The sequence below is a fragment of the Trichechus manatus genome, unplaced genomic scaffold, assembly GCF_000243295.1.
Source record: "Trichechus manatus latirostris isolate Lorelei unplaced genomic scaffold, TriManLat1.0 scaffold00061, whole genome shotgun sequence".
Classification (NCBI taxonomy): domain Eukaryota; kingdom Metazoa; phylum Chordata; class Mammalia; order Sirenia; family Trichechidae; genus Trichechus; species Trichechus manatus.
In genome coordinates, this window is record NW_004443997.1 from 14,341,932 (window position 1) to 14,365,491 (window position 23,560).

At 47.0% G+C, this 23,560-nt stretch overlaps 2 protein-coding genes across 6 annotated transcripts in view; one reads left to right on the top strand and one right to left on the bottom strand.

Annotated features, from left to right (window-relative positions):
- HVCN1 (hydrogen voltage gated channel 1) overlaps window positions 1-23,101 on the top strand; it is a 36,390-nt gene extending 13,289 nt beyond the window's left edge. For all 5 annotated transcript variants that reach the window (XM_023733809.1, XM_023733811.1, XM_004379079.2 and 2 more), the window contains 5 exons: window positions 11,268-11,540; window positions 16,486-16,590; window positions 18,867-19,098; window positions 21,226-21,338; window positions 21,715-23,101. In XM_023733809.1, coding sequence (XP_023589577.1) covers window positions 11,268-11,540; window positions 16,486-16,590; window positions 18,867-19,098; window positions 21,226-21,338; window positions 21,715-21,780 — 789 coding nt within the window. In that variant the 3' untranslated portion in view covers window positions 21,781-23,101. The remainder of the gene's footprint in view (window positions 1-11,267; window positions 11,541-16,485; window positions 16,591-18,866; window positions 19,099-21,225; window positions 21,339-21,714) is intronic.
- TCTN1 (tectonic family member 1) overlaps window positions 22,050-23,560 on the bottom strand; it is a 29,000-nt gene continuing 27,489 nt past the window's right edge. The window contains exons 14-16 of the mRNA XM_004379080.2: window positions 23,093-23,237; window positions 22,625-22,672; window positions 22,050-22,175 (exon numbers count right to left, since the gene is read on the bottom strand). Of these exons, the coding sequence (XP_004379137.1) occupies window positions 23,094-23,237 (144 nt within the window). The 3' untranslated portion in view covers window positions 22,050-22,175; window positions 22,625-22,672; window position 23,093. The remainder of the gene's footprint in view (window positions 22,176-22,624; window positions 22,673-23,092; window positions 23,238-23,560) is intronic.

Here is a 23,560-nt window from a genome sequence, read left to right on the forward strand (position 1 = left end):
CTTAGATGGCCGCTCACAGGCTTTTAAGTGGTCTTCCCTTTCTGTGCCTCAGTTTCCCCTTCTATAAAATGGAGAGAATGTTCTTCTATGCTCTGCTCACTTATTAGGATTGTTGCAAACGTCAAACGAAAGCAAGAGGGGTTGGAAGTGTCCTGTAAGGCATAAACAAAAAGGAACAGCTGCTGCTGGGATTGGCCACAGAAACAGACTTCAACCAAGTAGTTCTGTAAGCTCTGAAGGAAGCTGCCTTCGGAGTGTGGCCCATGAAGATAGAGGGCGAGGGAGCTTGCAGCCCATGGGCTGCCCATCCCAGGCTGGCACGTGCACATCCTTGTAGCAGGCTCTTCTCCAGTCGACGGCTGTCGGGCTTTCTTGGGTCCATGTGTTCGAGAACACAGGCTCCCAAGTCATACAGCCCAAGGGCAGACCCTGGTTCTACCATGGTCCAACCATGTATGACTTTGGATAAGTCACCTCCCTGATGAAGACCCAAAAGGACGGGTCACGTTAGGAGTTAAGATGAAGTAGTACGTGGAGGGAACTTAGCAGAGTGCCTGGCGTATGATAAACAATCAGTAATAATAGATGTTGCTGCTGCTGTGCCTTGTTTGAGTTTTGGGGTGAGGTGGGTGGTAGCTAATAAGCAAATCAGTTCCTCAAAATCGGCCCTAGGAAGGAGGGAATGGGGAAATGGCAACCCAAAGATCATCAAGCCCTGGGAATTGGGAGTTAGCTGAATTTCTTAAAAAGGGCCTTTGTTTGCGATTGTTGAATGGCCGTGTAAGAGGGACTTTCCCCCTCCTACAGGCAACGTGGCTTCAGAGAGCCTGTAAAAATAAATGCTCAATAGAACATGTTTTTCTTCATCACTTCTAGGATTGTTTTTCTCATTCCCACCCTCCCCCACCCCCACCCCCCGTAGTAATTCTTCTGGTATAATACCCATCATGTGTAAAGAGAAGTGAGCAATACACTTGCCTTTGAGGGGTGGGTCCTGTAATTTTGTCATTGTTGTGAATCCATTTATTAAATATTTGTTGAACCCCTCCCATTGGACTGAAGAAGGCAAAGTTTCTGTCCTCACCAAGATCACCGTCTAGTGCAGAAGACAGACACGCACAGTTGACCCTCATTATTTACAGATTCCATATTTGCAAATTCACTTACTTGCTAAAATTTATTTATAACCCAAAATCAACACTCACAGTGCTTTCATGGACATGCTCAGACAGACAACTACAGTTGACCCTCATTATCTAAACAGATTCCATATTTGCAAATTCACTTACTTGCTAAAATTTATTTATAACCCAAAATCAACACTCACAGTGCTTTCATGGACATGCTCAGACAGACAAGTACAGTTGACCCTCATTATCTAAACAGATTCCATATTTGCAAATTCACTTACTTGCTAAAATTTATTTGTAACCCAAAATCAACACTCACAGTGCTTTCATGGACATGCTCAGAGCGGCAAGAAATTCGAGTTGCCTGATGCACGCGTTCCCAACTGAGGTGGAACAAAGCGACACTCAGCCTTCCTGTCTCAGCTCTCATACTGTAAACGCACATCCTTTTCACGCTCTATTTAATGCCACATTGTTCGCATTTTTGCGCTTTTTGTTGATGATTTCTCTGTTTAAAATGGTCCCCAACTATAGTGCTGAAGTGCTGTCTTGTGTTCCTACACATGAGAAGGCTGTGATGTGCCTTACAGAGAAAATACATATCTTAGATAAGCTTCATTCAGCCATGCGATTTTGTGCTATTGGCCTTTGAGTTCAATGTTAATGAATCAACAGTGTACATTAAATATAGTGTCTTTAAACAGAAACATAAAACAAGGTTATGTATTGATTGGCTAATAAAAATGTTGTGACCAGAGGCCTGCAGGAACCTAACCCTGTATTTCTCCTAGGAGCAATGATTCACTATTTGCCAGTTCATTGTTCATGGTGATTTTATAGAACATAACTACGACAGATAATGAGAATTGACTGTACTGAGGTAGCACAGTGCTTGATAGTAAGTGGCACGATGAGGAAATAGAGGAAGGGCCCTCGGCTTAAGACCTGAAAGATAAATAGGTTGAGACTGGGAAGGGTATTCTAGACACTGGGAACAGGCTGTGAGAAGTCCCAGAAGCAAGCGAGAGCATGGTACATTCTAGAACTGAAAGTTGAGTGTGGCTGGGGTGCTGAGGAGGCTGGGGGACTGGGAAGAAATGAGGCTGGAGAAGAGACAGGGGCCTGAGGAAACCAAGAACACTTTGATCTTATCCTGAAAGCAATGATGAGGGTCAGAGGCCCTAAAGCACTTTAAGATGGGGTGTGCAGAGAGCAGGGACACAGCCAGATTTGCATTGGAGAAAAATGACTCTGGATCCCACTGTGTGGTGAAAGGCTGGAGGGAGGGCCAGAGTTGGGGCGGGATCCCAAACAAGGAGGCTGTTGCAAGACATCCAGGCAAGAGGTGGTGGAGAAGAGAAGATGGAGGTGGAGCAATGTTTAGGAAGTTGAGACTCATTTAGGAATTGATGGGACTTGAGGGAAAGAGAAAAGGCAAGGGTGGTATTTTGGCTCCTGATTTAGGCAATAGGCTGGATATGGTGCCATTCCTTGGAGGAGCATGGAAACAGGAGTGGATTTGGGGGAAAGATAATAAATGAGTTCAGTTTGGGCATCTTCAGTTGGAACAAACTAATCTTCTGGCAGGATATCAGACATCAGGCTGGAGATTTTGATTTGGGCATGAGCAGTGTTGAAAACATGGGTGCATTGAGGCCACCAAATGGGGAGAGTCGTCCAGCACAAGGACAAGGTCAGGGCCAGGGTCTCAAGGACTTCCAGCATGGGAGTGGGGACATGGAAGCCAGGAAGTAGGAGGAAATCCTGGAGGAGAGGTTGTCAGGCAGAACGGAGTCCATAGCATCAGGAGATGCAGCCCAGTCTAGAGGCTGGAACCAAACAGTCATGGGCTTTGACATAGAAAGGTGAATGTATTAGTTTCCTTTGACTACGGTAACAAAATGCCCCGAACTGGGTAACTTGAAACAACACAAATTTGTGGTCTGACAGGTCTGGAGGCTGGGAGTCCAAGATTAGGGTGCAGCTGTGTTGATCCTCTCCCCTCGCTTTTGGTAGCATCACATGTTCCTTGGCTTGCAGCTGCAGTATCACATTCTTCCTCTGTCTCTCTCTATCTTCTCTTTTATAAGGACACTGGTCATATAGGACAAGAACTCCCCCTACTCCAGAATGATTTCACGTTAACCTAACTGATAGCATCTTCAAAGCCCCCATCTCCAAACAGGGTCTCAGGTACAGGAGTTAGGACTTCAACCTATCTTTTATGGCGCAGCAGCGAACAATCCAACCTGTAACAGTGACCCTGTGGGGCGCTGTCAGTGATGCAGTGGGAACGGCAAGGGCTGACGCAGGGGAGATGGAGATGAGAAGGGGTCCAGTGTCAGTGACTCTACTGGTGTAGAATCTTGTGGGTGCAAGCAACAGAAACAAACTCAGTCTAGCTTGTGCAGCAAAGGAATTCATCAGTTCACGTAACTGAAAAGTTTGGGTGGAGGCAGGCGGCAGGCAGATAACCAGAGGAGTAAAGTCTCCACAGACAGTGATGAAGTTGGAGGAGTGAAGGGGAGAGTGCTTGCTGTGAAGGTGTAATAATGGCGGTGCTGATAGGTAGCGTGCTCTAAGCCGGCCCTGAACTCAGTGCTTTGCATGGTCTAGCTCACTGAGTCAGTCCTTCCAACACCTGGAGAGCGTTGCGGGAAACCTGAGAGAGCTGTGGGTCTGGGATGTGTGGTAAAGTGGGCCCATGGCGTTTTTGTGATCCGCTGTATCTTTGTTCTTTTCTAATACTTTTCTGCTTCTGGCATGACAGGCTCTTGACTTAAAACCAGAGTTGTTTTCTGCTCTGCTAGGTTCCGTAAATATTTTCATCCCAAATGACTGAAAGTGGCTTCTTTACTGGGTGAAAAATTTCAGAAAGAAAATTTTCCTCTCCTGTAGAGTATAAATGTGGTTTTTGCAAAGCACCCTGAGGCTGCCACCATGCTGGGAAATAGCATGGGAGGCCTGCACCTGCTGGGTGAGGTGTTTTAGGGGAAATTATGGCCGGTAGCCACCCAGAGGGCTTTGGTACACCCACAGGGCTGGCCCTTGGTGAGCATTGGGAACCCAAGGTGGGTGGTCCAGCCCGAGAGAGGCCGCAGCACGGCGTGGGAGATCAGGCACCAGTGTCATCCTCAGACCGGTGCCTGATGGCTCCTGCTCTTGGAGCTTATGTGCTATTGAGAAGACAAGTAATAGACAGTTGCACAAAAAGTGTTCCTAATTAAAAGCTGTGATAAGGGCTGATTCTTTCTCAATCCTCGATCCTAGGTCTGCCTCAGTCTCTCTTTTCTCTACCCTCACTGCCCCCGCCATCTCCCCAGTCCAAGCCATCATCCCGTATCACCCGGGGAAATGGCAACAGCCTCCTCATCTATCTCTCTGCTTCCATTTGGGAAGAGGAGAAGTAAAGAATTTGAGGACAGATCATAATTGGGGGAGTCTAATTTAGATTTGAGGGGTCAGAGAGGGCCTCTCTGAGGAAGTGGAACTTTAGCTGAGGTTTCTAGCGTGAGTAAGAGTGAGCCAAGTTCAAAGCGGGGAGAAGAGCATTTCAGGCCGACGGAGCAGCCCAGGTGAAGGTCCCAAGCTGGAGAGAGTTGTGAACACTAGAAGGACAGAGCGGAGGCCAGCGTGGCTGGGGCACAGTGAGCAGGCTGGGGAAGGGGATGAGGCCAAACCCCACAGGGCCATACTCCTCACGTGAAGGATCTTGGATTTTTATCCAAAGACTAAAATGGAGCCATTGCAGATTTTAAGCAGGGGCAGTGATATGATCAAGTGACATGATTTGCGGTGAAGTTTTATCAAGCCCACTCTGGCTGCTGGGTAGAGAAGGCACTGGAAGGACCCAAATGGGAAGCAGAGAAATAGATGAGAAGGCTGTTCCCATTTCCCTGGGCAAGAGAGGATGATGGCTTGGACTGGGGAGGTGGCAGGGGTGGTGAGGGTAGAGAGGAGAGACTAAGGCAGGCCCAGGATTGAGAATTGAGAAAGAATCAGAAGGCAATAGAATGCAGGTACTCTTAGGAGGTCATGAGCCTTCCTTGGGCCTCTCAGCATCTGAGAGACTTTGCAGCCTGGGGCTCCCAAGGTTCCTGAACAACAGGTGGACAGGCCTTTGCTAAGGTTGCCCATCTCTACCCTGGTAACAAACCACTGGATTCCTGGATGTAGCATGTTGGAGTGTGCATGTGTGTGCATGCACATGTGCTCATACAAACACATATACACGCACCCTGCGGCCTTTATAGTGCCAGGGACTTCTCCAGGGCACTTAACCAGAAAATGTTAGGGTTCAGCGGAAGCTTGTAAAAAAAGTGGTATCCTTTGACCAAATTCAGAGCTTAGAAACCTATGAGGCAGGACAGAGGAAAGGATGGTGGACTGGGAGCCAGGTGGCTTGAGTCCGATTCCTGAGTGCTTTGCTGCTGACTGAGACCTCAGCCAGCCCTGGCTCCCCATCTGTCCTAGTCTCCTAGGGCTGCCATAACAACGTGCCACAAAGTGGGTGGCTTCTAAGAAAGAAATTTATTGTCTCCCAGTGCTGGAGCCTGGGAGTCCGAATTCAGGGTACTAGTAGGGCCATGCTCTCTCTCTCTTTTCTGGGGGAAGATCTCTCCTTGTCTCCCAACTTCTGGTAGTTCCATGTGTTCCTTGGCTTGTACATGCATCTTCATATGTCTGTCTCTGCCTCTTCTCCTCTTTCGTAAGGATACCACACAGCTGGGATTAGGACCCAGCCTACTCCGGTGTGACCTCATGTTAACTGATAACATCTTCAAGGACCCTGTTTCCAAACAAGGTCATGTTCGCAGGTACCAAAAAAAAACAAAAAAAAAAGCAACCCTTGCCGTAGAGTCGATTCTGACTCAAAGCGACCCTTTAGGACAGAGTAGAACTACCCCATAGGGTTTCCAAGGAGCAGCTGGTGGATTTGAGCTGCCAGCCTTTTGGTTAGCAGCCGAGCTCTTAACCACTGCACCACCAGGGCTCCTTACAGGTACCAGGGGTTAAGAATTCAACATATCCTTTTGGGGGACACAATCCATAGCACCATCTCTGAAATGCTCCCCATCCCTGAAGGAGTGGGGAGATAGGACCAGATATTCACTTTGGGCTTTTTTTCTGAGTTTATGAAACTCTGTTATGAAAAAATCTGCGTGTACACCAAAGGTATGGTGATGGAGAGAGATTGTTTTATTTTAATTTAAAAAAATGTAAAAACTGTAAAAGAACAAAAATAATATCAAATACTTATGTAACCATCATCTTGAATTGATAGCTGTTAACATTTTGTCATATTTTCCTCAAGTCTTTTTGTAATTAAACAAGATATTTTACAGATAGAGTTCAAGTATTTTTTGATCCCCTACTTTTACTCCCGCAGCCCTCACCTCTCCTAAAGCAACCACTGCCATAAAGTTGGTGTCTCCTTCCAGTCTATTCTTTTATATTTTTATCCTGCTTGAGGTTCATTGTGCTTTTTGGACCCATATGTTTCTATCTTTACATCAAATTTAGAAATCTTTTCAGCCATTATGTCTTCAAATAGTTTTTATGCCATAATCTTTCCCTCATCTCTTTCTGGTACTCCAAGTACATGTACGTTACACAATTTGATGTTGTCTCTGTAAGCTCATCCAGTGATCTTTTTTTTCCATTTCATATATTGTATTTTTAGTTGTGGACTACCCATTTAGATTTTTTTTTTAATAGTTTCCACTTCTCTATTAATATTCCCTACTTGTTTCTTCATTAAATTCATGTTTCCCTTGAAATTCTTGAATATATTTATAACAGCTGTTTTAAATTCCTTTTCTACTAATTCTACTGTCTCTGTTTTGAGTCTTTCTGTTGACTGGTTTTTCTACTAGTTATGGGTCACATGTTTCTGCTTCATGACCTGTCTTGTAATTTTTTATTGTATGCTGGACATCATGGATGCTATGTTGCTGAGTGAATTGGGTTGTCTTCCCTAGTAGAAGATTGAGTTTTGTTCCAGCTGGCAGTTAATGTACTTGTGGATCAGCTTGATCTTTTCAAGACTTATTTTTAAGCTTAGTTGGGTTAGTCTAAGGTAGCCTTTATTTTAGGGATACTTCTACATCTAAGGCATGGCATTTCTGGGCTTTCATCTGAATGTTCAGGACGTTCAATGAGATGTCTCCATTCTGGCTGTTTGGAACTCACACATCTCCCAGCCTAGCCCTGTGTAATCTCTTATAGTTGTTCAGCTCACAGATCACCAAGAGTCTTTTTTGTCCTGCCTCATGGAATCTTGCTCTACACATGTGCAATTTAGGACTCAGCCCAAGTCCAATTCTTGGAGCTCCTACTCTGCACAGCTTCCTTCTCTCTGGTACCCTGCCATGCAAATTCCTGGGTGAGGGAGCCTTAATAGCCCTGAACTTCAGTATTTGCCTCCACAGTTCAAAAAGTACCTCGAAGCAGAAAGCCAGGGTGATTATGGGAATACCTCATTTGTTTATCTTCTCTTAGGGATTACAGTATATTTTATATATTTTGTCCAGTTTATAATTGTTTATGACAGGAGGACTAGTCTGGTACCAGTTACTCCACCGTGGCCAGAACCAGAAATCCCATTCTTTTGTATTTTTACACTTTACAAAAATAATACATAGTAATATTTTGCGTGTATTTTAAAATTATACCTAAGTGGTATTGTACTGCTCATATTTTTCTGTATCTTCTTTACACGCAGCATGTTTTTAAAAATCTATCCATATCGCTATATCCACCTAGTCACTTAACAAATATTTGCATGTTTTTGAGTGTCTGTTAAGTGCAAGGCACTGTTCTAGGCACTGGGTGTACAGTTGTACAAGACAGAAGCCCCACTCTCATGTCTAGTAGGCAAGAAAGATAATAAAAAGATAAACAGGTACATATATAGTGTCAGAGAGCAATAAGTACAATAAAGACAAATGAGGCAGGGTAAGGGGATGGAGTGTGACTGGAGAGGCTGACCAGACAAGGTCTCTTGGAATTGGCGATATTTGACCAGAAACCCGACTTACGAGAGGGCGTGAGCCATGCAGATACCTGGGGGAAGAGACTTTCAGGAAGAGAGACTAAGTGTGCTGAAAAACCATTTGAGGATTTTAAGCAGGAATGTGACATGATCTCGTTTATATTTTAGAAACTTCTTTCTGGTTGCTGAATGGATATGGGGAGCAGGGAGGGAGGAGTCTACTGCAGTAATCCAGGCAAGAGATGGCAAGCGATGATTGGCTTGGACTAGGGAATAGCAATGGAGATGGGAGAAGTAGTCCTACTGGGAATGTAGTTTAAAGGCAAAGCCAACAGAATTACTGTTGGGCAAATGCTGAATAAGAGAGAGAGAGAGATCAAGAGTGATGCCAGAGTTTTGGGCCTAAGGAACTGGACAAATGAAATGCAATAAACTGAGAAGAGGACGGTTTAGGTGAAGAATGAATAGTTCTGCTTTGGATATGGTGGGTGTAAGAGATCTGTTAGATATCTAAGGGCAGTGTTGTGTAAGCAATTGGATATCATTTCTGGGGTTCAGGTGAGAGATTGGGACAGGAAATAGTATTTGAATGTCATCAACGTAGAGATAGTATTTAAAGCCCTGGGGTGAATGAGATTCTCTAGGGACTTAGTATGGAAAAGAGAGGTGGTCTGAGACCTTAGCCCTGGGAATATTAATGTAAGACCAATATTTCAGTGTAAGGCATTCCTCTTAAGAGATCCAGCAAAGACGAGTTCTTTGAGGTAGAGGAAAACCAGGAGAGTGTGGCATTCTAGAAGCGAAGTGAAGGAAACGTTTGAAGACTAAAGGAGTGACCCACTGTGTACAGTGCTGCTGAGAGGGTCAATGGGGAAGTCATCAGTGATATGTAGAGACTTCCATTCATTTTAGCATCTGTATAGTATTCCATCACATGAACAGGTAAGACTTCATTCATCTACGTCCTGATAATGGACGTGTAGGTGGTTTTTTAAATACTCTTCCAGTTTCAGGTGTTGCAGTGAACATTCTTGAACACACCATTGATTTGGGCACATGTAGGGGAGTTTGTCTTTGGAGTATATCTAGGGATGGGATCACTAGATCATTAAATAGAATATGCTCAACTTCACCTTGACAAGGTTATTCCAAATTGCTTCTCAAAAGTAGTGGTGCCATGTGAAAAGACGAGACAGACTTACTGGTCTGACTGAGACTGGAGGAACCCCCGAAGCCATGGCCGCCAGATGCTCTCTTAACCCAGAAGTAAAACCATTCCCGAAGCCAACTTTTCAGACAAAGATTACACTGGACTATAATGCATAAAATAATACTCGTGAAGAGTGTGCTTCTTAGTTCAAGCAGATACACGAGACCAGATGAGCGGTTCCTGTCCAGAGGCAGGATGAGAAGGCAGGAAGGGACAGGAACTGACTGAATGGACACAAGAAACCTGGGGTGGAAAGGGGGAGTGTGCTGTCACATTATAGGGATTGTGACTGATGTCACGTAACAATATGTGTATGAAGTTTTGTATGAGAAATTAACTTGAGCTATAAACTTTCACCTAAGGCACAATTAAAAAAAAAAATGATGGTGCCAGTAGCTTTTCCTATCTTCCGTGTTCAAGAGACCCCATTGCTTCACACCCTCACCACCATTTGCTAGTGTAGACTTTTTCATTCTTGCCTGTCTGAGAAGTGAAAATGTGTGTGATGGTTACTTTAATTTGCATTTTCCTGAGTGCTAGTGAGGTTGAGCATCTTAGCCATTTGGGTTTCCTCTTAAATTGACCTGCCTTTTAATATCCATTGCCCAATTTTTTTTATTTCTTTTTTTTAATTGTACTTCAGGTGAGGGTTTACAGAACCAATAGTTTCTCATTAAACAGTCAGTACACATACTGTTTTATGACATTGGTTAACAACCCCACAACATGTCAACCCTCTCCCTTCTCGTTTTTATTTCTTTATATATTCTGGAAACTAAATCTTTGTCTATTAAATACATTGCAAATATTTTTTCCCAATCTGTGGTGTGTACTTTAACTTTTTAGGGTTTTTGTTGTTTGGTTCGTTGGTTGACTGGTTGGTCATACAAAACTTTTAGTTTTGATGCAGTCAAATCTATCAATTTCCCTTGTGTTGTGTGTCTTATTTAAGTAATTTCTTCCTATCCTGAGGTCTTGAAGATACTTGCCCTGTATTTTCTGCTAAGAGTTTTAAAGTTTTCTTTTATACATTTATATATGTTATTGTTAGTGCATCTGAAATTTATTTTGTGTGTGGTGTGAGGTAGGGTTAAGATTTTTTTGTTGCATTAATGATGAAAGCCAGATGTCCTATCTCTCCAGACTTTCCTACTGATCTGTAATGCTGTCACATCCCAGGTTACACAGGGACGTGGGTCTATTTCGGGCTCTCTTTTCCTGTTCCACTGATCATATTGCCTATTCTTAAACCCATACCAGAAGGTTTTAATCATCCACCTGTATAAAAAATTTAATATTAGGTAGGGTAAGTTGGGCAAGGAGAGGATTATTTGCTATGTGCTTTGACGTCTTCTCTATTTAAACAGTTGTCCATAGTATATTTAAAACAGCACTGGCTGAACTTTAAAAAATCTATTTGCCACTCACCTTTCAAGAACTGATCTGTGGTATGAGTGGGGTCTCATTGCACTTCTGTGAAAGTCTGGGTACTTTTACTTTCAGCTCTCCACACACCCCCACCCCAGGCCAGCTCTCACCTCCACTTTTTCAGGTAGTGATGTCTCTGAACCATGGGGCCCAGCTGTTCCGGTATTCACATACGGGCCTGTGGTGGGTATTTTGTGACGGAGCTGCAGAACCAATTCCGTTGGTTACTGCTAGGCAGACCACAGGGACGGGCCTGATGGGTCTGGGGTTTCCTGTTGCCTCACTGGCACTGAGACCCTGGATTCCAAAAATAAAAGCACAAGAAACCACCGTGATCTCACGGTCTCTGAGCTCACACAGTGTTCTGAGCGCCTCGGGACTGTCTTCACCCCTGAGGCCTGGCCCAGCCTGGGCCTGTCTCCCCATCAGAGCACTGTGGGGTCCGAGCGGTCCAGACAGGCTCTGAGGGCTGCCCAGCCTGAAGCACTACCTCCTCTGTCCCCAGGCAGTCACCCGCAGGGCCAAAGTGGCTCCCGCAGAGAGGATGAGCAAGTTCCTGAGGCACTTTACGGTCGTTGGGGACGACTACCACACCTGGAACATCAACTACAAGAAGTGGGAGAATGAGGAGGAGGAGGAGGAGGAACAGCCACCAACGCCAGCCTCTGGCGAGGAGGGCAGAGCTGATGACCCAACTGCTGGCCCTGCCCCAGCACCCAGTCCCCGCCTAGAGTTCAGGGCCACGTTGCGGAAGCTCTTCAGCTGTCACAGGTTTCAGGTAGGTGGGGCAGAAGCCTGAGATGCGCGGGGGTGTGGGGGAGGAACTCTCAGCCAGGGTCATGAGGCTGAGGTGGGGCCATCTCTGCCATCCATGTGCCAGGCGCTCCACCCAGCACTGGGCGCACAGTGGGCAGAGCCCACAATGTCCAGGGGGAAGTGAATCATAATCAAAAGTGCATTAAAGGCCCATCAGTGGATGAATGGCTGAACAAAATCTGCTGTATACATACCAAAACCAAACCCAAACCCCCTGCCGTCGAGTCAATTTCAACTCATAGTGACCCCATAGGGTTTCCAAGGCTGTAAATTTCTACAGAAGCAGACTGTCACGTCTTTCTCCCGCGGAGCCACTGGTGGTTTCGAACCTCTGACCTTTCAGTTGGAATATTACGCAGCCATAAAGAGAAATGAAGTCCTGATACATGCTACAATATGGATGAACCTTGAACACATTATGCTGAGTGAAAGAAGCCAGTCATGAATGAGCACATAGTGTAGGATTCCGTTTATATGAAATATCCAGAACAGGCAAATCCATCAAGACAGAAAACAGATGAGTGGTTGCGGGGGCGTGGAGAGAGGGGGGGTGGGGGAGTGACTGCTAATAATGGGTATGGAGTTTCCATTTGTGGGTGATGAAAATGTTTGGAACTAGGTAATGGCGATGGTTGACGACATGGCAAATGCACTTAATGCCACTGAATTGTACACTTTAAAATGGTTAAAATGGTAAATTTTGTTATTTGTATTTTACCACAATAAAAAAATTAAAGAGTGAACATTGGAGATGGAAAAAAAACACTCATTCATTCATTCAACAAACATGGAGTGCCTGCTCTGAGTTGAACGAGGCCGACAACGTCCTATCCCTCACCACGGTCCTCAGTCTCTTCGTTTGTGAAGTGATGCCAGAAATGTCCACCTGGCTTTAACCCACTGCTGGCCTCAGGGTGTGGTTATGGGGAGAAGATAAGGGAGGAGGTGGGACTTCAAAGAATAGCAAAGATCCCTGAACTTTCTACGGGGTTCGGTGTTGGTCCTGACATCCTCAGAAAGTTTGAAGAGCAGATGCAGATTGAGTCTGGCCTGCCCTCTCTGAACTGCCCTCTCCTGCCAGCCCTGAGGTGGGCCCACAGGGGTCTGGAAGCACGTTTCAAGTCTCCAGAGAATGGGTGAGGCCCAGTGACTTTAGGAAAGCCTGAAGCTCCTGTCATTCCAGTTCTGGAATGAAGCCATTTTGGGGACATTGCTGTCAGCCTCCTCCTAAACCGGAATAAACCATTTTCTCCCAGTGCCAATGTCCCTTCTAGAAACAGAGAGAAGAGGCTCTTGCCTCTCCCATCACTGACTTTGTTCTAGGGTAAAACAGAAAAAAATTAATTTGGTCTTTTTTTCCCTCTCGTGTGGTTTAAACCACTGAAACAAGGCAACAACCCAGTTCTCCCTACACGTCAGCTCGCTCCCTCTGTGGCTGTGACAGGAAAGGAAACATGGTATTAAGTTGTTGGGATTGAAATCCCAAACCCTAAATTTCAAGGGCAGAAGGAAGGAGCCAGCTTCCTTCCAGCTGCAGGAGGGAGCCCTGGACTTCCCCCCTCAGGGGTTTCTCCCTGCCCAGCTGGACCACAGGGCCACTTGGCCTGCTGGGGGCTGGCACCCTGACCTTGGACCCCCGGGGACCCTCCTACTGAGAAAAGAGAAGACTGTTGTCCCATAAGTAGAGATGTTTATTCATTCACTTGTCAGTTGTTTATTAAGCACCTACTATGTGCTGAGGGTACAGCCACAAACAAGGCAGATAAGGTCCCTGCCCTTATGAATCCCGTGGTCTAGGGTGGAAGGAACCCTCACCCGAATATGATTATGAATGGACACAAGTATTACAGAAGAGGCTCTGGGAGATCCTGGAGGTGGGAGGAGACCGGATTTAGGATTGGGAGTTGGAGGATGGGCCTTGGAGGAGGTGATATTTCAGCTGGCGCTTGAGAAGGGCAGAAGTGTGCTCAGTATGGGGAGGGGAGGAGCTTTCCAGGCCTAGGGGGCCTGATGTGGGAAAGAGCCAGCTGAGTCTGGAGGCAGAGGGAGAGCTTGGCAAGAGAAGGGAGCGAGGGCAGGTCCAGTCACACGCCCTGAGGCATGGGTAGCCAGGAAGGTTCTGGGGGTGTGGGCAGCAGGGTGGCATGGTCAGCTTTGTGGAAAGGCTCAGGGTGGAAGCAGGGAGGCCAGATTTGAGTAGAGGAGGGGAGTAGGGGAGAAGAGATCAGGGATTGTGATTCTCTATAGGTAGAATCAGCATGCCAGAAGGTTCTGCTGGCATCCTTCTGCAATCCCTACCTGTTGTGATGGTGTGAGGTGGCCACGGTCACTTGACATATGGCTAAGTGGCGTTACTTCTTACACAAGGATGACACAGCCAAGGGAGAGAATATGGACAGATAGGGTAGAATTGGGCCAGGGGACAATGGTCATGAAGACACAGGAGCCTCAATTTTAAAAAAATTTTATTGTGGTAAAATATATATAACATAAAATTTGCCATTTTAACCATTTTTACATGTACAATTCAGTGACATTGATTACATTCACCATGTTGTACAACCATCATCACCATTTCCAAAAGTTTTTCATCACCCCAAACAGAAACTCAGTACCCCTTCAGCAGTAACCTCCTCATTCCTCTCTTGTACCCGCCCCTGGTAGCCACTATTAAACTTTCATCTCTATGCATTTGCCTATTCTGAATATGTCAGATAAGTGGCATCATACCATATTCACCCTCCGGTGACTGGCTTCTTTCCCTGAGCATGTTTTCAGGGTTCACCCATGTTGTAGCATGTATCAGAATGTCATTTCTGTTTATGGCTGAATAAAACTCCCTTGTATGGATAGACAGCATTTTGTTGATCCATTCACCTGTTGATGGACATTTGGGTTGTTTCACCTTTTGGCTAATGTCAGTAGTGCTACTATGAACACGTGTACAAGGATCTATTTGAGATCCCACTTTCTAGTCTTTCGGGTATATACCTAGGAGTAGAGTAGCTGCATTATACATTAATTCTATGTTTCACTTTTTGAGAAAGAGCCTCACTGTTTTCACCCTCCCTGTTATCTCGGGTAATGCTCCCATCATGCCTCTGGGGTAGGAAATACGGGTAACCCCACTCTCCCTGGGAGGCAGTGAAGTCTGGAGAGGCTCCTTGTGCAGAGGCTCTCAGTACTGAGAGATGTCCCCAAGGCCCTGGGCTAAAGCACGCTCTGTACCCTGAATTCTGAGGCTCAGCTGAGCTGGATTCCTGGCATTGTTCTTTGTGACGCGGCTCCCTTAGCTATAGTACTGCCTTCTGAACAGGACAATTTGGGCCTTGGGGCTTAGCTGACAGAGGATGGGGTTGGGCCCGCATGTCATGGTTTGGTGGCCTTGGGTCTGCCTCTTACTATCTCTGTGCCTTGGTTTTAGGCCAGATGAGCTCTCAGCCCTTTAGCTCTAATAAAACCAGGGATGGAAAAACAAATACCAGAGGCTTGGATCTTTTAAGCTACTGAATATGGGTATATGGGAAAACTTCATTATAAAGCAATTTACCACGCGGTTTTCACAATAAGCCATGCCATCAAATACTTTAATTACGGCAATAATTAGAGATAAAGATTGAAATGGTCAAAAGGTTTACTAGTCTGTTCTGGCATAGGCCTAAACTTTTTAATTTAAACCTGAAACTGCAGAATTTGCCAAGATAATGGCAGATTAATTTTCAGAGGTCAAGATCTATTGATCTGAGTGTGTAGAAGGCAAGGTCCTGGGGGAAGCAAGTGATGGTCCAGAATGTCCAAGGGAAGAGAGGGGTCACCCAGTATCCTTCAGGACTCCTTCCATTGCTGCCATTTTCACCACTGTGACCACCTCCCCGTGGTCTCCCCAAACATGGTCACCTCCACGCCACCATTGGTGCCCTCGCCAACATCATCACCACCTCTGTCACCTCCCCACAGTCTCCCCAAATGCAGTCACTTCCACGCCACCATTGGTCCCCTCACCAGTATCATCACCACCTCTGTCACCTTCCCGTGGTCTCCCCAAACGCAGTCACCTCAGTGCCACCATCGGTGTCCTCACCAACACCATTACTCCATCACTGTGACCGTGTCCACTTCCATCACCCCCTCACTTCCACTACTTCCTCCAACCACCATTTGTGAGACCACTCACACTCTCCCCTGTTGCCCCCCTCCTCCGCCACCAGTAGGGTGCCACGCCCATGGAGACACATGGCATAAGACTGCATGGAAGATTGTCTTTCCCATAGCAGCTCTTTTCAGTTCTCCAGGAAACCCAGGGCTTAGTCTCCCTTGCCCCTCTAATGAGCACATGCGAGTTGGGGTGGGTGTTTCACGTCTCTGAGCAGAAGCTGTTTTATCTGTACAGTGGGAATCACCGTTCACCCATTGCCTGAAGTAGGCAGTCCCCAGAGGTCCCTTCTAGGGCTCAGATCGCTGAGGTTGGGATGTTTTGAATTATTTATTATCTGTTCTGTGCCTACCCTTGCAAGAAATACAATATTTATTTACTTATTTATTGCCCTCTAGGAATTAGCAGTGGGGTTTGAAAGATGCTATTTGAGAAACAGGGAACGGGTAAGAAAGGACTAGTAATGGCTGAGGGGTTGGTAAACGAGTGGTGCAGACATGCTCCGGGGGGCAGGGAAGGCAGAGCCTGCCGGAGGGAAGCAGGCCTGGAAGGCAGCGGCAAGGAGGCTTCTCTGTAGGAGAGGCAGCTGGCCCCCAGGCTCCCTGTAGAGCGCTCGGGGTCCTGGCAGCGGCCTCCTCCCAACCTTGGCATCTTTACTGGATGGTTTGAACTGAATGTGTCCAAACCAGTGTTTACAGCTAAAAGAAGGGTCCCTGTTAAGTCGATGGTTTCTTCCTACTTCCCCTGGCCGCAGGTTATCATCATTTGCCTGGTCATTCTGGATGCCCTCCTGGTGCTCGCCGAACTCATCCTGGACCTGAAGATCATCCAGCCCGACAGGAACAACTACGCTGCCAGGGTAGTGTGTCGGCAATTGTTGGGTCTCCTTCTGTCACCCGCACCAAGGGTGGGCAGAGTGGGGCAGGTAACACACACGTGCACATACACACGCACACGCAGCAGCCAAACTACACCCTCCCTTGGGCTCGAGGCTACTTCTCTGCACCTACACTTGAACGTGAGTGTTCGTCACTTTCTATCTGGAAGCATCGTAACACCTGAACAACGTATAATGGGCTGCGTTATGAAGACCCCAAGCATGGTAGAGCAGAAAAGCCCCCGGGCCTTCCCTTGGTGGGCTGTGTCCTTCATGCTGCGTCATCAGGAGGCCCGTCACGGCAGGAGCCCCACTGTTAGTGACACCGAGTTGGATCACCTGGTTAAGGCAGTAAATGCTGGACTGCCCCACCATCCAGGGTACTAAAAGAATAATTTCTTTTATAAGGATCAGCACAAAGCTGGTTCCTGTGAGGCGGAGGTTAAAGATGTCCCAAATGTCCAGCTTTTCCAAACTTCTGTCCTGCTCCACCACCTCTAACATCAACTACTCCCCCTCCCCTCAGTGCGCTCTCTCCCGTCTTCGGGGTCCATAATTTGCTGCAACATCTCACAGAACTCATGAACCATATTTACAGTTAAGTGGTTTATTAGGGAAGTAACGGTACAATTTGGGATCGGGATCAACTTGGAAGCAACAGGAACAACTCAGGATGCAATTCCTCATTCAGGACAGCTTCTTCTCGCTCTCTGCCCCCGGCCCTGCTGGGGCCTTGTCAGACAAGTGTTATACCTCTTAACTCCGTGGGTCAACAAGCCTCACTGCAGCCATCTTGCGCCAGTCTTCTGGTTCCTGCCGTCTCTCACTGTCTTCCGTGTTACAGCTCCTCTCTCTCTCTCTCTCTCTCTCTCCATGTCTCCCTTTAAGCCTAGCAGGGTGGCAAAACTGGCCAATCCCCTCGCTAGGGTTCCATATACCTTATTTACATGGTCTTACCCCCACAAGGGTGCCAGGCACCTTATTTACATCGTTAGCAAGCTATCCAATCCCCATGGTGGGCCACAAGCACCTCATTTGCATAGTCCCACCCAGTCATTTTGTGGGAGTTAAAAAGACTGTGGCTAGAAGGGCCATATTAAGTAATTCACTGCACTGCAGGTAACTTTTCCTTTGCAGTGAGAAGTAATCTGCCTGGTGGCACTTTGGTGCCATGCAAATATCCTCTTCCCAACCACCTCCATTGATGATCCTTGCTTGAGTCAGTGAATGCGTTGGGGGATGCAAAATGGTCATTTTTTAATCGTCTTTCCTCTAGATTCTTCTGTGAAGAAGAGCTTTCCTTTTTCTCTATATGTGTGCATGTATGTGTGTGGGTGTATCACTATGGACACAAGGATTTTTTTTTTTTAATTTAGTGTATTACACTCAACCTTTGTAATGCTCAAATTGTCCCGTATTTGGTTATTGTGAGCCTCTTAGCTGACTGCTCTGTCCTTTAGGCATGACTCCAGAAGTCTTGGAGCATTTCCTTGCTTTCTGGCAGAAGAAGATGCTCCCAGACTTCTTTGTACTTTCCCTGCCTCAGAATTGGAAATGGTTACCGTATTTTTATGCAGATAGTGTGTGCATTATACATTTTTTGCCAACCATGCAACCCCCTCATGCGTTATTTTCCTAGGTGCACTGTGTGTGGGCACGTTGTTTACGTGGCTGTGTTATTTGTGGAAAAATTTAGTACTTTAGTGAGGACTTTAGTGGCATTTATAAACTAAGATCTGGGAACTCTTTCACCAACCATCTACCCTGGTGATCATTCCAAATTGCATGCATGGGTCTGACTTGGTCTCACACTTGGGTAGTGCTCCATATGGAGGTACCATAATTCATCTGATGATGGCCTTCTGGTAGATATGTATGTTGTTTCTACTCTTGTTCTACAGCTAATGCTGCAGCAAATACCGTTACGTTTTTGTGCACGTGAGCTTAGCTGTTGGATAAACTCCTAGCAGTGCATTTGCTGCGCCAAAGGGTATATATGCTTTTAATTCTGATAGATATTGATTGCCTACATGCCCTTCAAAGAGTAGAGCCGGGGGGTCATCTGTCATGTATGTTTGCAGCTGTATACCAGCACAGAGCACGGCACCTGGGGCTCCATAGTTCAGTATTTGTTGAATGAGTGGATTCTCCTCCTGGTGACCAGGCAGGTGCTCTCGAGGTCAGCTCGTCTGTGCGACCTGGCCCAGCCGTGACCGTAGGTCCTTCCCTGCTCTCACTGTGGCTCCTTGTCCCTCCAGGTGTTCCACTACATGAGCATCGCCATCTTGACCTTTTTTATGATGGAGATTTCCTTTAAGATATTTGTCTTCCGCCTGGAGTTCTTTCACCACAAGTTTGAAATCCTGGATGCCATTGTAGTGGTGCTTTCCTTCATCCTCGACATCGTCCTCCTGTTCCGGGAGCATGAGTTTGAGGCTCTTGGCCTGTTGATTCTGCTCCGGCTGTGGCGAGTGGCCCGCATCGTCAATGGTACGTCTGCTGAGCCCCCGGCGAAGCGGGGGCAGCTCCTGCACTCACACCCACGTGGTTCCCTTCCAGTCTCCTCCTCTTCAGGAGTCTAGAGAAAAGTGAAGTGGTGGGATTGGGCATGTGACCGCCGCCTGTGGGCTGCACAGTGTGACCCTGACGTGTGCTCCCAGAGGAAATGCCTTTCTCTTAGACCACATTCTCTTGATCATTAAAAGACAGTTACGAAACGGGGTGGACTGATCCCTGATCCCTCCCTCCCAGCTTGCTTCCCAGAACACCTCTAGCTTTTAATTTGGTGTTTCCAAAACCAGCCCCACCTTGGGAGGTGTACCGCAAAAGAGGGGTACAAATAAGTTGAGAAAGGAGGGTCACAACGCACATTACCATAACAAAGCCTCTGAGAACTTGTGGTCTCCAAACTGAACGTGGAGCACTTTGCTGGGGGAAATAATCCCTGTTGGTCTGCCACAGAACTCTGGTTCCAGAGAACACACTTCGGAAATACTGCTTTATTTCTGGTAAAAAGCCTGTTCCTCCATTGGCCTAGGGAGCCTTATTTTCTGAGAAGCCAAGTTTCTGCTGTGCTTTTATGCTGACAGAGTGACGGCCAGCCGACTAACTGTTCAAAAACCAAACCCACTGCTGTAGAATCAGTTCCAACTCGTAGCAACCCTACAGGACAAAGGAGAACTGCCCCATAGGGTTTCCAAGGAGCGGCTGGTGGATTCAAACTGCCAGCCTTTTGGTTAGCAGCGGAATTCTTAATCACTGCGCCACCAGAGCTCCTCAAATGCCTGTCCATAGCCCTGCTGCACCGGAGTTGCTGCTGCAGCTTTCAGTTATCAACATGGGGAATGACTTGGGTGTCCAGCCGGGGTTGAGACTCCCTAGACCAGGGGCTGTGGGTTACTGTCAGAACGAGTGAGGACTGTGGCCTGGGGTTGGTCCTCTGACATCGAGCTCCCCCTCGGCGGGCTGGCGAGTGTGAGCACAGCCTCTCCTGCTGACCCAGGCGGCTGCAGCCCTGCCCCCAAAGGAGCGTCTGCTCCAGCTGTGGGGCGGTGGGCAGGGCTCTGCCCGTGGGCTCTGGTTGGCTTTAAGGGTCAGTCACCAGCAGATTCAGGCCTAGTCATTAAAATAAAGCCCATTAAGAACATTCGTTTGGACTCTGTTGGGGGAAATAAAGGAAGCTTTTCAGTTGCTACTGAAGATGCTTATGCTGATAGGTATTTCATTGATCAGACAGACCAGTACTCTGCCAAGGTTATGCGCAGTTGAGGCAGATAAACCACTACTGGCTGTCAGTGACTGGTCAACCACAGTTCCTATCCCTCACTCTCTCATCACACCGTCATACCGTGGGGAGGTTGGCTTTTGCAGATGAAACCAAAAGTCTGAGATTTGGTTGTGTTGTCTAAATGTTAGCAGACTGAGAAGGGCCGACCAGTGTCTGCGTCACGGTGCTGGAAGCTCTGACAAAGCAACACAAGGTACCCCGCGCTCAGGGAACCAACCACGAGGAGCCGGGGTGCTGAGCCCACCCTCACAGGCACCACCTGTGCAGTGCCAGGTTGAGACATGGGCACCCTCGTTTGGAAAAGGATGGAGTGTCCTCGGTTACAGGTCAAAGCGCAGTCTTTTGAGGGCCGTGTCTCCTACCATGTGAGCATCTGGGAGCCATCAGATGAGGCTGATCTGTCTGTCAGCCAAGATGCAGGCCGGCACCTGACCACTAAACTGGCCACAGCCGTGGAGGCAGCGAGTCGGCGGTGAGGATGCCACCACGGGTGGAGTTTCCGGCCTTGGGCTCGTGTGGCCACTGCTGCCAGGTGATGACAGTCACCCTGTCAGTGATTATTTCTAAGGATTTCTCAGCCTCTGTGGGCTGAAGAGAAATATTTCACAATTGGGTGCTGAGTAGCTCAGAGAAATAATCTGACCCTCCTAGTTCCGATGCGTTGAAGTAACGGTTAATAGTTTTACTTGTCTGTCGCCGCTCTTCTCGATACATCTATAGTATCTGTGTATCATCTAGATACATCTATAAAGAATACAAAAATACAAATCTTTTTTTTTAATTGTTAAATTAGAAACCCATATCATTGAGACCCTCAATTGTTTTTCCAGGGATAATTATCTCAGTTAAGACACGTTCAGAACGGCAACTCTTACGGTTAAAACAGATGAATATACAACTGGCCGCCAAAATCCAACACCTTGAGTTCAGCTGCTCTGAGAAGGTAAGAGGACACCTCTGAGAAATGTCATCTATTTGCTGGCCCTGCACTGCCTCTGCTCCTAGGAGGCCCTGAGCCTAGGCACCGTCCTTGGCCCTTTCCGATTCAGCGGAGCATCACCTCCTCCTGGAAACAGTTCCTACCTCACCAGAGCTAGGCCAGGTGCCCCTGCTCTGGGTGTCCTTTGTCACCACTATCACTGCTGCTCCCTGGACAGCATCTGATCTGACTGCAGCAGTATCCTTCAGTGGACAGGATTCTGCTGTCTTTCATTCACTTTTGTGTCCCTGTGCCTGGGCTCAGTGAATGACTGTCACATCTCTGGTGAGGCTCAGAACGGGAAGTAAACTCGGATGTTTGTCTGCTTTTGTACCAATAGGAACAAGAAGTTGAACGACTTAACAAGCTATTGAGACAGCACGGACTTCTTGGTGAGATAAACTAGACGTGCAGCGCTCCACCCCAAGAAGAACCCTGCCCCTGGGCCTGGGCCGGGCCTGGGACGAGAAGGACGACAGCCTTTCCTGGGCCATTTGGGGAGAGGTTTGCTTCGACGCTTCTGACTCCCTCACGTCCAGCTCTGATTCAGTGTGGGCAGTTTTCCTTAAGGCTGTATTTCTCCCTTAGTGTGGCCAAGAGCGCCCCATCCCAGTCCCACCCCACACTGTCTAACAAATGTATCATGAACTCTATTTTCTCATAGTGAACACTTTACTCTTGCTTGAAGATGAACAACAGAGCAGGTAATTACTAGTTGTATATAAAATTTAATCTCATCAAATGTCGTTTTTAAAGTTCACATGTACGCTGAGGGCCAGCACATCCTTCCACAGGAATGTTCTGAAAAACAAACAAACAAAAAGAAAGAAAAAGCAGCTACGTTAGCTGCCAACCCATTCTAGAAAAGTCCTTTTTACTTCCAAGCTGTTCTAAACAGCTCCTCTTGCTGTACTCCCCCACCCCCAGGAGGCTGCTCCGGGGACCCAGGCCCCCCTCTACACCATACAGCTGCATCACCAGCTTCTAGCTGGTTCCACCTCATTCTGCGACCTGACAATATTTTTTTCAATTACTGTACAATTAATGTATAAAATAAACTCTCTCCTTCCCTTGGACCCTCCTCCTGTGTTCTTTCCAGCTTCAGCTGCTTGGAAGTGCTGTGGCATCCACACCAGCCCACCAGCGGGCTCCTGAGCCTGGCTCAGCAATGGCAGTTAGAGCCCAGACTGCGCTGTAATTAACATGGTATTTGGGGAAAGATCCTTTATGAGGCGTTGTGCTCTACTTACACCGTTTCAGACAGAATTTTGCTATTTTTGCACTCATTTCAAGGGGACCTGAAAAGGAGAGAAAACGTGAGCTGAAACAACTAATATTTTTAAAATAACTCACACGCAAGGCAGTGGGATGATAGCTGGATGGAGCCCTGGACACCTGCGCCAGCTCGAGGCCTGCTCTCCTTACCGCCACCCCAAGGCTATTTGGATTCCATTTTCGATTTATGTGTTGAGAATGCTGACAGTGACCAAGACCAGATGTTCCCCGTTCTCCATTCACACCAAGTAGAATAAAACCCCTGATCCAAAAAAAGTCAGGAGGGCAGAGAGTGGAGAGACTGCGCTTTGACCTGTAACTGAGGACACTCCATCCTTTTCCAAACGAGGGTTCGGAGAAGGGTAACAAAATGGGATGTGCCTGCTGTACTAAAGGTGAAGTCCTCACAGCTGTGCGTGCAGTGTCCTTAGTTAACAACTTACGTCAAACAAACGGGAAGAAGAAATTAAAGGGCAGCCTGGCGTTGATGGTTGGCCGCGCTCTGAAACCCGCCTCTGCAGGTGCAGACACATCCACAAAAGTAACTGCAGTGGAAATAAGAATCGTCCTTTCATTTCCTGAGTCTGCCTGTAATCAAAATAAGAGTAAGACAAGCCCCGCCCTCCAGCACGTCACCAGGACAACAGAGATGGGACATCGGTTGTTCGCTCTCCTCCTGAGTCGGCCACTGTCAGCCCGTGATCTGGTAGGTACGTGGAGGGTTACCAGCCACTAACTTGGATGAGAGATACAATTTTTACCCAAGCTGCAAATATCAGTCACAACTCAATTTTCTAAGAATTTTAAAGATTAAATCTAAACAATGCTAATATGAATAAAATCATTGTCAGTGGTGTTTCTTTCCCCCTGTAAGTAGGATATAAAGAATGACTGCTCAATTGTTTAAGAAT